Genomic DNA, 15,228 nt, shown 5'->3' on the forward strand with positions numbered 1-15,228 from the left:
TTGATAGATTATTAATAAAAATTTATGTTCGTGACTAAGAAATGTGTAACCTCTGAATAGTTCAACTGGTACATAGTTACAGTAATCAAAAGAACATGAATATTAGTTTTAAGAGAAAGCTATGTCTGTTTTTTCAACTGTGATTGTAATACCGTGCTATTCTCATGGTTACTTTTTTACAGCTCTTCAGCTTTATGTTGTTTTACCTACCAATCATGATGTTGAAACATATTACATTATACAATTATATCCTCAGTACCTTATGTTAATGTAATTCGAACACCATAAGTCCTTTTGTCTGTATGCGATAAACTACAGTCAATTTAATTCGATAAGTATATTATTAGAGCGTTTTGGCTTATTCATTACTTAGCGAAAACCGGGGGGGGGGGTTATAGCTTATGGGTAGTTGGTATCACAAGTTTCTAGGTAAACAAATGTTCTGCATTTGTCTGAATGTATTAAAATATGTTTTTTCACTCACGTTTTCTATGCATTCTAATATAGATTTTGAACAAATGTAACTTCATTGCTTTTAGTTCATGTTTTTAGTAACTGTTGTGTTGTTATAATTTAAAATTTCCAGGGTGAAAGCACTAAGATTATTCTTCCTCTACGTGAAATAATTTCGGCCGAAGCATTTCCACAAAGTGATTCAACTTCCGCAGGAGGAGTTATCATTATAACAGCTGAAAAAGTTAGTTACTGTTTAATTGTTAATGTAAATAGTGATTTTCTGGCGTCCCGATCAATAAGATAGCACTGAATAATTTCGATACACCCATTCACCTGCAAAAAAAACCATTACGACATCAATTTTTGTCTCCTGTTATAAGCATTTCGAAGATGGTTCTCACTACGAACTGATATCAGCTACGAATTCATTAAAAGCTATAACCCCAATATCTTATTGACTAACATATACTGAAGCTAAAACCCAATGCTACACTAAATAAAATGTTATATTGCGAATGAAAACAATGTTTAACTGTTGCACTAGGAATAAAACTAATGTTATGAAATGTTATATTAAGTTAGAGAAAACCCGTGAATTAACTTTCTTATCCTAAATTATCACTTTCCTATCTGTAGTTTTTCACTACTGTCGATAATAATGCCTTTCTCTTTGTCTTTCTGGCTGGTAATTTCCTCTAAGTCTCTTTTGGTGAGAAATATGACAATTCAGAGTAATTCACATTTGTGGTAGGAGTTGATTTGTTTATTTCTGTCTATCGAACCACCTTAAAATAGAAACAATTTTGTAGAACAATATGAAATTAATCTGGTAACATATTCTATAAATGATTGATGATAGGGTTAGTCGACTCATATCTTACAGTGATCTTAAATACACTTGGGAGGTTTTATGTGAGATATTATTGTACCTTATACTTTTCAGCACTTACCTTGAATCTGTAAAACTAAACAGAATGAATCTTAGTGCACAATATCACAGTACTGTTCTCCGGGACTAATTTGTTCAGTCTATAAAATATCTGTTCACAAAACTGCATGTCTTACTCATATTCAGTTGAGGCCGTATAACGTAGATATTTTACGCTACTGTTTGTCAAAAACGACTGTATGTAGATAAATTTTCAAAAGTGACGGTATAGATTTTTCTCATTGCCTCATGTCCAGCTTATCGGGATACTTTGGTTACTTCTGTATTTGGATGACCTTATAATTTTTCTAGCTGATGAAGGCATTTCTACTATTTGACTTTAAACTATAAGGTCCAAAGTCCGGGCTATTTATTTATTTGAACGCATAAACATTGGTACAAGGGGGCACCAAATACATATGCGCCACACAATAACAATGAGGCCAGTAGCAGTTATCATAGACTTGTGTCAAAGCTGTGATACTTCCCGGGCGTACGAACTCTCTACCTGTGTTTGGATAGCTGTACCGTATCATTGGGTCTCACACAAACAATATGAAGCATATATTTATCAAATGTTTTTCACTGAATGGATTAGGACCATTTTAGATTTTTTTTAAACGACAAACTTGTTTTTTGGCTAAAGAACTCGGTTTTCAACCAGCAGACTTCGATTTCACCTCCTCTTTCTTGGTAAATGGTTGGTATAATTAATTATCAAACAATAAATGTCGCTTAAGACCAAAAATCTTTATTTGGTTACTGAGTCACATTTATGATTTTTTTCTAAACTCTGGTGCAGTAGTGGCTTAGTGGTTAGGGTGTCCAACTTTTAACCTTTAGATTTCGGGTCCAAACCCTACTTCTGTTTAAGCAACAGGGTAGTATCATTAGCCCTTGCATTTAAAGCGTGGCCCTATATCCAAGTATCTGGTAAACCATGAGTTAATTAATATTAATGAATCATAAATTTTTATGTCTAGTTAATTTCGTTTAAATTATGTTTACTATTTTTTTTAGCTTGTTTATATATTTACTGGTATTGTTGGATTCGAGGATATTCTCAAGAAAATTGGCAGCAATTTGGAAGTATCGAGGGGGTAGGCATTATTTGTATAGCTTTTTTTGTATCACAATTAAAAGCACTTTTTCCTATTGTAACTAAGTGTTATAGGTTTTGGGAATGATCACGGTACTTTCTAATTATGAATGATTTGAAGATTCTTCTAATACGATACACGATCTTTGTGAACTGAATCGATCATGTGACTGACATATTACAACACTTTAAAGTCAATGAGTCATATGTAGATAAAAGATAAAGAAGACTTATAATGAAGATGTACTTTATGGAGAACAGCCCACCTAATTACAAAAGGTGTAAGGTACATCTTATAAAAAATCATTTATAATAGCTAGTAAAAGATTATCTTAGGCCAGAGATGGATGGTGGCCACCAGTGAAATCCAGGACGCACGTTTCGTCCCATTCGGGATTCGTCAGCTGAACGGATTTGAATCCTAGAGTTGATGTTCATCTTGAGACTCAAACCCTGTACCGTTGGCTCTAAACGCCATCGCGTTATTGAGTTCACTTAGCCATTGGCTTGTGAAATGATGTGAATTTTAATTCATATAGATATTAGTTGTTTAGATCTTTTGATTGATGTTTAAGACTGCAATAGATCAGTCTCCTTTAGTAGTATAACATTATATCTTGATGAAGTTGTATTAACTCTTATTAACTACAATATTACAAAACTTTGTTATCCTAACTGTATTCATACACAACTGAAACAACACCACGAAGCAATGGATTTATAGTTCTTAGTTTCAGAATTTCAAAATGTGCTTCCTGTCAAATTTTCTTATTTTAAGCTTTCATAATTTCGTATCACTAGAATGCAGTTTACTAGGTAACATTGTTTAAACGTCTTGTAATTCATAGTTTTGCGCAATTGTTATACAGTTTAGTCAATGGTTTTATTCACTTTTCTCTTGGTCTTAGATGAGTACGTTCATAAGTCATAGTTCTTTTTAAGTAGAGATTTTCTTTTTGTCTTTGACTCACTCTTGGATAGTTAGATCATCGTTTCAATTTAGAAGTTTTTTTAGTTTGAAAATACTTTTCAGCAGTAAATTACAAAAAATGTCTGATAAAGGTCTGCTGATAGGGTAAAAACAAATGTTTATTGACATTCAATACATTTAAGTTATCTTAAATAATACTACACATAAAGCATTTTTTATGAAAACCCAATTAATATATTATGTGAACAAGTTTGAATTTGTATTTGTTTAAATAAAGTGTACAATCAATTTGTAATCTGCACTTGAGTTTGTGTTTCATTCTTGGTTGTAAACTCAGCAGGGCCTGAAATATCTTATCTTTTTTAACTGTACTTTATTGTAACCTAACAGGTAAATGAATCCGTTCAAGTCGTATCAGTTGAGCTAGCTGACCCTGAAGTAATCGATAGATGAGAAAAAATGAAACAAGGAAAAAATCAACAATAGCAGTAAGCTAAGATAAACAAAAAAGGAAAGGAAAACTGATAAAAACGACTAATCGGAGCTATCAGACATTGTTTACTTACCTCCTGAAGTCTAAAGAATCAAATTGAAGACTTCGTGACTCTATGCTGTAGCTGGGAAGGTTATTTAAAAATCTGAGTCGTAGATGACCTTGAAAGGGTAAAACCGATTTTTAGTCAACAAGGAAACAGGTGACATAAATAACTAATTTATTACATAAAATTCAATAAGGACTGAGGGTTGGGAGTTGGGTTCGGATTTAGGATTAGGAATTTTATTTAGACTTAAAAATTGGGATGTAGTGTTAGCTGTTAGGAGTAATTATAAGAAATCGAGTAAACAAGTGTTTTGTAACCCAAAAGAATAAATACTTATGTAGTTAGTTCCTTGATTTTGAATAACAATAAACTCTAAGTTAGAACTATAAATCACAATCCCTATTCTTTATTCTTCCTATGTTTACCAATTTTAATTAATTTAATAGCCCTAATATTGATAGAATTTACTTAAATTTCATCAAGACATAAGCTAACTGTCACAGCGCCTTGAATTTCGTACAAAATCGAATAGCTCACTACTATCTTACCGATGAATCTTCATAATAATGTATTTTGTCTACTATTTCTATGAATCACAATAATTGTTTGCTCTTATTCATTTCAGCACTAAATCTGAACCTTCAGATGTCATAACTTCAATAACAAGTTCGTTTAACAATAGTCTAACAGTTATTAGTTCATCGAATACTACTAGTCAGTTAGACTTTTCAAGTAAGTTATGAACGATTAATCTGGACACTTTGTATTTATAGTTTGTAATAAACCATATATCTTAAACGACAACCAACACTTCACTACAATAGTTATTACTAGTTCTAAGTTCATCAGTGAATTTATTCACTATCACTTTTTGGCCCATATTTTGTTTTGTTTTATAATAAGTAGTCAGTTAGTTTTGTAATGACCTTATTATAACATTTTCAGTTGGTTGTTGACATCATTCCTACTTGATAAAATTAAGTGTATTTTGATAATCCACCTTAAATAATTCATCATTGCGTAGATTACATCAGTCATTGATATTGAATTTTCGGGTAGTAAATACTAAACAAAGAATTTAGTTATAATGTTCCGCTTAACCTTGGTATAAGCATTTTTGCTACTTTACGTATATAGATTTATTATTGCTTAACCAGCTACTTACTGACGATTAGTACGTTCAATAAAACCCATAAATAATAATTCGATTTGAAATGGGATTAGATTATCCCATTGTTTATATTTTCACTGAAATGTAATTAGTTTCAGTTGCACGATCACAGAGCTATGTGGACTTAGTAGCTAAGTGAACGAGGCGATGGTATTTGAAGCGAACAGTGCTGAGTTCAAGTCATGGAGTGAACATCAGCTCTAGGATACAGGTAAATCCAACTAACGAGTCCCCCGTATAGGACGAACGCTTGTCCTCGACTCCACTACTGGTCACATTCCATCCATTCTTCACTGAATATAAATAAGAAGTTTAAAGGACAAGTTTTTCAAAATTTCTATTAATCAGTACACTTTACAACAAATAAAGTTCTTAATTTTTGGGTTATCTTTGATTAAGCATCAGGTAAACTCATTCGTACTCAGTAATTTTGTACTACAAAAAATTAGGAAGGAGGTCGGTACAATCAGTTTAAAAAGTGACTTATGACGATTATCTACGAAAGTGTATATATAATGTAGTCATCTGTATATAACTTCATAGTTGAACTGCCAGTCACCTTATCTCTTATTCAAGTCCTATCAAGTCATCACGTTTAATTAATATTAATCACTTTTCCGTTGTGTGGAGTGATATATGGTCTGAAATATTGATCCTCTTAAAGGGGCTTGTAATCACAATTATACTGTGAATAACTACTGTTTTATTTACATAAGCTAATTGAAAGTTATTCATAACATGTGATCAGGTGATATTTTGTTGTGAATTATACCAATCAATAGGTTTATGCACGTATAACTTTTATTGTGATAGCCTGGATTTACTGATCATTTTATAAAATTAGAGTGTATTAGCTACAATCGACTTTTAAGTTTATGGCTATCCTCGTTAGTTGTGTTCTATCATTACAAATATACATATTCTGAAATCTCTTATGGGTACATGTAAATGAAAATTTGCAGAACTCTATTGTTGTACGTGTTTGCTTCCAACAGTTTTTACTTTTAGTAAACAGTAAACTTATCCTGTCACACAGTTTAACATATATGTAGAATGGTTGCCAGTTTTCAGGTAGTCAAGTTGGTCCAGAAAGGAATATAACATGTAAAGGTGAAATGAAACGAATAAATTTTTCGATAAAATACAGTTCGTAAACTGTTTACTAAAACATTTGTCACAAAGATTATAAATGATCATTTATGCGTCAGATTATTTCCATCGAGATATGTAAATCACATTGTTCCACTCATCGTTTATTTCTTTTCCCTTTAATAAATGAATTCGGCTTTGTCAATGCTTCCCGAAAAACAGTCACCTGATAAAAACCAATTATAAAATTCTCTCCGTGAATAATCTATGAAAAGATGTTCAAGTAATACAGCAATCGTAATATTTATTTGTTTAGTGTTAAACAACTAAAGACTATAAATAGTTTTTAACTTAGGTTCTGTACCTATTAGCGTACTGTAATATTGTTTTTCTTCAGCACCGAATAACCCCATATCTTTTTGGAGTTCCACTTTAATACGTTTAGCAATAACTATTCTATTCAAACTACAAGTAACTTATAGGTTTGATATATATATATATATATATATATATATATATATATATATATATATATATGTAAGCGACCAATATTATGTTCTGAACTTAAAGTCATCTTGTTCTCTGCAAAGAGTCAGTGTTTAATACCTTCGTCATTTTGATTTGTTGCTGTTGTTTTTTGGATCCTCCTTTTTCATTGAACTGTTTTTTTTATGTGTTTGTCAATTAGGTGGATCCGGATGCTTCGCTAGTCGTTATTCTTATAATAATCCTTTCAGCTTAGATAATCCCGATGCTGAAAATAAACGGTTAGATGATTGGAAGGAATATTTTCAAGAGTATGGTTCTGGTATGTCAATGTACCGAAATGAACGTCTTAAACACCTTGTTTTAAATGGATTACCTGAAGGAAAACGAGGAAGTTTATGGATGATTTTAAGTGGAGCTGAAAATGAGGTAATAAAGTTTACACATTTTTCTAAACTCATACCCTCTCATTTAATAAATATCGTTTAGTCATTTTAGACGGTTATTTTTATACTTGTTATTAAGTTAATGTGACTATATGGTGTTTCTGGCGTCTCAATAAAATTTCATATATGTATATGTGGACACCTAGACGTACGAAAATGTAACCAAGCTATCAGATCAAGTATGATGATACACTGATCTATATTGCTGAACGGATTATTAACATAAACCTTACCTTTCAGTTTATAGGGAGTTTCCATTACCTTATGGATTACTTGTTCAAGTAACGGTACATGTATTACAACATGTCATATAACATTTATTTATTAATTTCCACATCTCGAATTGTCTTTACTATGACATACTACAAACCTAGCAAAAAGTTGACATTCAGTGAAACTTTTCTAGCCGTTAAAGAACAAGGTAAACAAATCAGAAGTGAAATTAACCTTTTTTTGTTTATTTGAAAAAAACAATTCTTCATGTTGAAAAAAGGAAATATATTTTAAGTGTAGTTGTGTTTCTGGATAATAGGTATTTACCAATGAAAACTTAACGTATCCACTTCTTTCTTTTATAAAACATTTTATTTCACAAGTGAAATTTTACTATCAGTAGAACAATAAACATTTTTATTAAACACTGTATCATTTCAGAAGGGGTTTTGTGGGGATTTAGTATTTTCATAGTTGAAAGCGTGAGTCAATTGAAGCTAGACCACCAAGGAAAACCTGGAAGCACTGGACGGCAGTTTCGTCCTATTGTATCATTTACCATAAACGTAACCGTTGAACGTGTTATTTATTCATTTTTTCTAAAAAAAAATTATACCAGTTATACCCCTCAATCTCTTTCTACTTATTTATAAGCTACTTAAAATTTTCTCATGTGAATTTTGTTTTTTTCGTTTGAGTTACTTAATGTGCATTCAAGTATTCTTAAAACTTTTTCAAGTGATTATTAGGTTAGGTAGTTATAATTGAGCGAAAAATAAATAGGTAGTTATCCATGAAATAACATGTCAACATATGCATTTCACATGTTTATTCATATAAAAATTACATAACTACTTCTTCTTCCTCTTACATGTGTATGTATTATCTTTTATTTAAAAAACAAGAGAAGTAATCGTATCATTGTTCTTCACTATCGATTACATGACGAAAATCATTGTAATTCTTATTTGTTGTGTAGCACTTATATTAATACTCTTCTCAGGGAATAGACTTTCTGGTTAATGTAGAGTTTTCAACTGACTGTATGTCTAATTTGTATTGAAAGCTTGTAGATTTCCTGTTTGTGGTTCAAGAGATAGTTATTGTTAACAGTTGAAGAGATGTCGAGTTAATTAGCTAAAAATCAGTCTTACTGGCAGAGATAGATTCGTTTTTATATCCGTTCTTTAAATTTTACATTGTAATGTTATTACATCATACATTTTATTCTTCTATTTCGTTCTCCTTTTTAACCATACTTTCGACTTTCGAGTTTTCCTATCATTGTTACTAATTTCATAGTTTGTGTCACGGATCGACATTACTTAGACAACCATTGAAAACTAGGAAGCATTGGGTAGGAGTCTTATCCTATTATGGAACTAATTAGAAATGTGTATCCATGACTCTACTGGGGATCGAACACAGGGTCTGTAGGTCTCTCAGCAAGCACTTAAACTTCCGATCACAGGGCTGGCATCCAACGTTTTTACATTTCTAACCTCAGTTCATTCATCATATTGCACTAAAATCTTTCAGTGCCGTTGGTGAGCAACTGTTCCACACTCATCTTCTTAATTCCCTGTTTCATCTCATTGATTAATGCGAAATATGATAACTTTGACCAATGGACTGCCCTATATTATTTTGGTTAACTAAATAGCATATCGCATTGATTAGTCTAAACATTTGTAGAGCATTAATATGATTAGATACTTACAATATAAAGCGGGGTTCGTTGAAATAAGCGATAGGTTTTAACAATTGTTTGAATCTAGGCTTATCAGTTGAGTGCTTGATTTGAAGTCGTTCAGAATATACAGCTTTTTTTAAAAGTCGATTTAATTCCGCACATAATTATCTCATGCATAAATAGTATATTATTTTTCTGTAATTATATTTCATAGATGTTTGCCAATCCAGGCTATTATGATAAATTAATCAACGGTGTTCAAGGATGCAATAATTTTGTCAATGAAGAAATTGAACGCGATTTACACCGTTCATTCCCAGAACATCCTGCGTATCATACACCAGAGGGTATTCAGTCCCTTCGACGAGTTCTTACTGCGTATGCTTATCGTAATCCTAATGTTGGTAGGTTGGCTTATTTGTCGACAGAACCGACATTTTTTAAAAAATAAAAACATTTTCGTTTGCTAGTTAGTAATTGTCCACTAAGTGTTTATTATTTAATATGATCCAGTATTTAGTTAGTGTACTTATTTAGTAATATTTTGTTCTGTTTTGAGAGCTAATATGATCACGTATAAACCACTGGTACGACATCGGATGTAACGTCGTATGGCTGATATAAATAATAACTGTTCAGCCATACCAACCTCCCCAAACAGTGATAAGAGATCATACTGACTTTTGCGAATGTCTTTTTATGCTTTAACTAAAGCAAGTAGACTAATTTACTTAAACCATACAGTTGAACGTTCCATTTCATTTATTTGCAAGGTACTCCTACAAGACTGGCAGGATTCTCATCCTGTACTCACCCTAGATGGTGAGCAGATTGAAGTAGTTGAGAAGTTCGTGTATCTAGGTAGCTACATAAGTGCTGGTGGGGGCGTGAGTGATGAGATTGACGCACGTATAATGAAAGCCAGAGCGGCTTATGCCAATCTGGGCCATCTTTGGCGCCTTCGTGATGTTAGTCTGGCTGTAAAAGGTCGGATCTACAACGCGTCGGTGAGAGCAGTTTTGCTCTATGCTTGTGAAACCTGGCCTCTCCGAGTTGAGGATGTTAGACGTCTCTCTGTGTTCGATCATCGTTGTCTCCGAAGGATTGCTGACATTCAGTGGCAACACCATGTTAGTAATGCAGAGGTTCGGCATCGTGTGTTCGGGCGCAGAGACGATAATTCAATTGGTGTCACCATCTTGAAACACCGACTTCGGTGGCTTGGACATGTTTTACGAATGTCGTCCCAGAGGCTTCCACGTCGTGCATTATTTGCCTACTTTGGGACTGGTTGGAAAAAGCGGAGAGGAGGTCAGTGTATGACATGGTGTCGTGGCATGAAAGAAAGCTGCAAAGGGCTAGCTTCTGTTGGTCCTTCACGACTCCCTGGCTGGGGTCCGAGAGATGGTGCAACACAGTGGCTAGAGACGTTACCAGATATGGCTCAGAATAGAAGCCAGTGGCGATCCTGCTGTAACCTTCTACTTTCTTCATAAAGAGTGGCTATAACTTTCCTAACTGAGAGAGCTCTTCTGGTTGTACATTTCAGTTCCCCCCATCATTACTCTTCTCCTTTTCTTTTTTTCCTTCCTTTATATATACGCATCTTCTTCCTTCTCCTCCCATTCTCATTATTTTGTGTGGCGCATATGTATCCGGTGCCCTTTGTACCAATATATATGTGATTAAATAAATAAAAAAATAAAAACCATACAGACGGGCCTGAGACGGCCAACCAGATTTAAAATGTCAGTCGTTGAAATGAAGCGGCATTTACAGAGCATAATTGCGGATAGTCTGTTATAGGGAACCATGTTTCTGATGAAATTTCATATTCTGGCTAATTTGAATGATGATATAATCATCGATCACTTATAAAACTTTGTACTAAAGAGAAACAACATCTTATGTCTTTGTGGGCACCAAATGACATACAGAGAAGATATGAATCACAGAAACGACGTTATTTTATGGTGCAGCATATGTTGAGATAAAAGTTTATTAGAGGTGGCAAGTTTTGGCTAAACTAGTAACAGTTTATCCTTTTAATGATTGGATGGATTACAGAAACGCATGTAACCACTGCTTCATCAATGATAGTCGCTTACTTGACCTGCATTTTGATTATTAGGGTTAAGATGCTAGAATTAGAGTGTAAAAGCTAGCAAGTTAAGATATTAGGATTAGACAGTTATCCTATAATTTATTGAACAACCTTGAGTGATTCTTAAGTGACTTTTAGCAACTTCAACCACTTACTAGGAAGAAACTAGAATTATGAGTTAGTGTGAGGAACTAGAATTAGGATTTTTGTCACAAACTGAGATCAAGTATAATGCCAAAATGCTATTTAACTATTTGAATAAATGACATTCGCTCAAAAATCCGTTTCCCCTATCTTAAATTTGATTGGCCTATCCATAACTTATAGTTTCGTCAAAGAAACATGAATTTAAGTAACCAACAGGACGAAAAACTAATTAGACGTCTTATAGATAACATCAAGAACCGATCAATACAAAACAGTAGTAATTCAGAGTACAGTAATGTTTTAAGAGCGATCCCCAAACAGCTTAAAATTTATTTGTTTGGCGCAAATGATTCTCATCAATATTTCTCGATTATCTACTTAAACTCCTGTTATAACGCGAAATATAGCGTATTGCGATAGGTCTACACGAAATTCTACCGATTGACCGAATTCAGATATCCTAGTTCGACCCCAATACTGTTCCCCAACTCCAATAAATCAGAACACAGCCGTTAGATGAGAATTGTTTAGGGGGTCAGCAGCAGAACAAAAATGGTTTACATACAAGACATATTTATACAGTTAAGATGACTATTAACAGTAACCAATGGAAAGGAAGGACACGTAAAGGTTATAATTAGGACGACTCAAAATTGACCAATAGGGAAACGACACATGAAAGTCATAGTTAGGACACTGTAAATAATGGCCAATAGGAAATAACATGCGAATTATGTGAAGAGTCTGAAAACATACCATTTTACATTCGAGATAATTTTTGGGATATTCTTGTGAATATCCTAACAACTCCATAAATAAGATCAAAGTTAATGGTGATAATCATGAAAAAAGTTTCGTACTAAATAACTTACTTCAGAGTATTTAATATCCACCATTTAACAATGAATCATGTTCCGATAGTCCATATCTTGTTTATGTTTCCAATAAACCTTTCGATTTTAGTTAGATTTTAAGAACTATTGAACAGTTTCGTTTTATTCTAAAATTAATCGATGATAATAATCGTTTTGTCTTTTACTATATGTTTGATCGTAGTAAAACGTTTTTGAGCACAAAAGGTAAAATATTGCAACCATGCACATTTTAACCATAAATACTTTAAAAAGTATATGAAACGAAGTTTTTGATTTGTTCTATTCCTACACCTTTATCCATCATCTGATATGTGTACTGGATAACGTACTGTGACTTGTCTGTATCACCTTTTGAATTTACAAACTTCAAGTCGATCATATCCTGTTTCACTAAATGGCATACATGGGAGAAAATATAAATCACTTTTAACGGTGTCTCCACTTGAGGTTTGCAATATTTATGGTACAAGTGTAATCTACTGATAACTTGGAAACGCCTCCTAGTTATAAAACAATTAACAATGAAAACCAGTGAAATAACAGCTTTAATTTGGATAATTAGCCCTCACATATCAAATTATTCCTTGTATTAGAGGAAAAATGCCAAGTTCACACATTAGGAGTCGGAATACTGTTGTGTGTTAGGGTTATCACTCCATAGAGTTTCCATTATCACATGACATCGATTATAACGTAAAGGGCTAGGATTAAGTATCAAGAATGAGGTTGAAGTTTTGAGTTAGGTTTACAAATTAGGGTTGGTGTTTTCATCACAAATTGACATCAGTTGTAATTCAATGCTTTGCCACCCTTCTGTTTACAAACTTAGGGTTGTGATTGACAGTAAGAGTTAGAATATCATAGCTTCACTAAGCAATCTCGACTATGCATTAAGCACTTTGACGCACAATCCGCCTTAGGAGCATATATGCTTTGTCATTTAGGTTAAGCAACATCTTAACTTTACATTTTGGTTTTGTAGTAAATATTTTCATTGATTCTGACCATTTTAATAATCAATTATTGTCAATTTTCATCTAGTTAATAACAACATGCAAGTTATCTATCACTGCACTTTGAATTTCTTGCAAAATCTATGAGGAGTTATCTTAATTTGCATCGTTTAACTCAAGGATGCTCGCATATCATACTTTTATCATATTTATTATGTTTTTAGCCCTAATTAAAAGTATATAAGAATATTATGTAGTCAGTATACATAATTAGATGTTTAAGAAATAGGTAAATGTACCTTAATATCTACATAGCTAAAGAAGGTAGGTGATTTAGAGATCTATGCAGACTTCTATTTCACACAACTAAATACTAGATCATGTACTTCAATAACAAACGTCTTCTGTATGTAATTCATTAAATAAATCTAACCGGAGTCACTTATCTTTTCAACTTCATATGATTTGAAATAACTGATATACAATATTAAAAGTGCATTTAATTTTTAAACCAATCCTTTATAAAATGTTGTATTTGTCTTATGATTTATTAAAAAGTTTTTAACTGTATAAATTACACAGTATGATTTTGTTAAAAATTATCATTATTAGTACAATACGAAAAATAAAATACTTTAGCTCTTATAAATTATTTTTTCAGGATACTGTCAGTCAATGAATATAGTAGCCAGTGTTTTATTACTGTATTGTACAGAAGAACAATCGTTTTGGTTACTGACAGCAATCTGTGAACGTTTACTACCTGATTACTATGATAGTCGTGTTGCTGGTGTACGTGTTGATCAACAAGTACTTCATGCTTTAGTCATTGAATATATTCCTGAACTAAAATCAGTTTTACAAATTCCAGTACAAGATAGTTTGAAAAGTATTGTCACTTCTGAATATAATATCGAATCAATGGTTGGTGGTTTTTCAACATCTTTCAATCATCAATTTATGTATCAGTCATTAGGCTCAGAGTTAATCAGTATGCTACCATTAAGTTGGTTTTTGACGTTGTTTCTAAAGTAAGCATCGTTTACAGTTAATATACGTTAGATTATTCTGATGAAGTTTTATTCTCTGATTGAAGTAGAGTATTCGCTTAGCTTTCATTATCTCTCTAGACAAGATCAATAGCACAAACTTCAAACAGAAGTGAGCTATTCAAAATTCTCCATGTGCAACTGACAACTTGCTCCACCGACCTTGAATTTAATTATTTGTTAAATAGATACCTGTCCTGTCACCTTTTATATATTTATTTTGATTGGCTTCCCACTTTCTGGGGGTTGATAGAAAGAGAACCTTTCTGCTAAAATTATCCATCTAAATGGGCTGGAACAGTTCTTTTTTATTATTACCATCCTTAGTCAATATGATAAACTTTCATGAGATGAAATTAATTATTTTATCCTACTAATTATTTTCATTTCTCTGATATATTTGGAAAGTGTAGCAACACCATGTGGTCATTGTTATGTTCTCATGTCCTGTCAATATATCATATGACAAGATCGCCAATTAGAACACGACTTGTGTAACCTTGGTGCTAGCAGCCCAGAGTCAACTCTGACTTCTTATTGGTCCTCTGAGATAATGGCTTCTCGTCTAACTCAGCCGGTTCAGTCCAGGAAACCAATATCAGCCTCTGCTATATGATCATGTATTTCAAACATACACAGTTTATATACAAGCAAATCAGACCGCATAATACCGTAAAATAGAAAATAACAATTAAGAGGCTGTAACTAATAAATTGGGAATAACTTAAAAATAGTAAATCGTATAGTAGTAGTCAACAGGTTAAATGAGAGCTTATAATAAAAGGAATATGAATATCCATATAATATAGTTACTTTATAGTTATACCATAAGAATATATGTATATTAATAATCCATAAATAACTACTAACAGTTACCATTCATTTATAATTCGTTAAAATATAACAATCATGATAATGATTGTTCCTAGTTCTCATATGGTTTTTGAATTTCTAATAAGCACCAAATATACCTTGAGCTATACTTTTTTATGAATTGAAATCCATCGTTTAATTACAAACTGTAACCTGTAAATAACTATTTTTAA

The 15,228-nt window shown here is 32.5% G+C and overlaps 1 protein-coding gene across 1 annotated transcript in view; it reads left to right on the forward strand.

The window, feature by feature from the left end:
* Smp_150050 (putative gtpase-activating protein gyp2) overlaps positions 1 to 15,228 on the forward strand; it is a gene marked incomplete at its 5' end in the record, with an annotated part of 66,408 nt that overhangs the window by 5,555 nt on the left and 45,625 nt on the right. The window contains 6 exons of the mRNA XM_018796546.1: positions 587 to 697; positions 2,405 to 2,484; positions 4,582 to 4,688; positions 6,905 to 7,131; positions 9,269 to 9,458; positions 13,795 to 14,164. Of these exons, the coding sequence (XP_018651677.1) occupies positions 587 to 697; positions 2,405 to 2,484; positions 4,582 to 4,688; positions 6,905 to 7,131; positions 9,269 to 9,458; positions 13,795 to 14,164 (1,085 nt within the window). The remainder of the gene's footprint in view (positions 1 to 586; positions 698 to 2,404; positions 2,485 to 4,581; positions 4,689 to 6,904; positions 7,132 to 9,268; positions 9,459 to 13,794; positions 14,165 to 15,228) is intronic.

Source organism: Schistosoma mansoni, chromosome 4 (genome assembly GCF_000237925.1).
Source record: "Schistosoma mansoni strain Puerto Rico chromosome 4, complete genome".
NCBI lineage: Eukaryota > Metazoa > Platyhelminthes > Trematoda > Strigeidida > Schistosomatidae > Schistosoma > Schistosoma mansoni.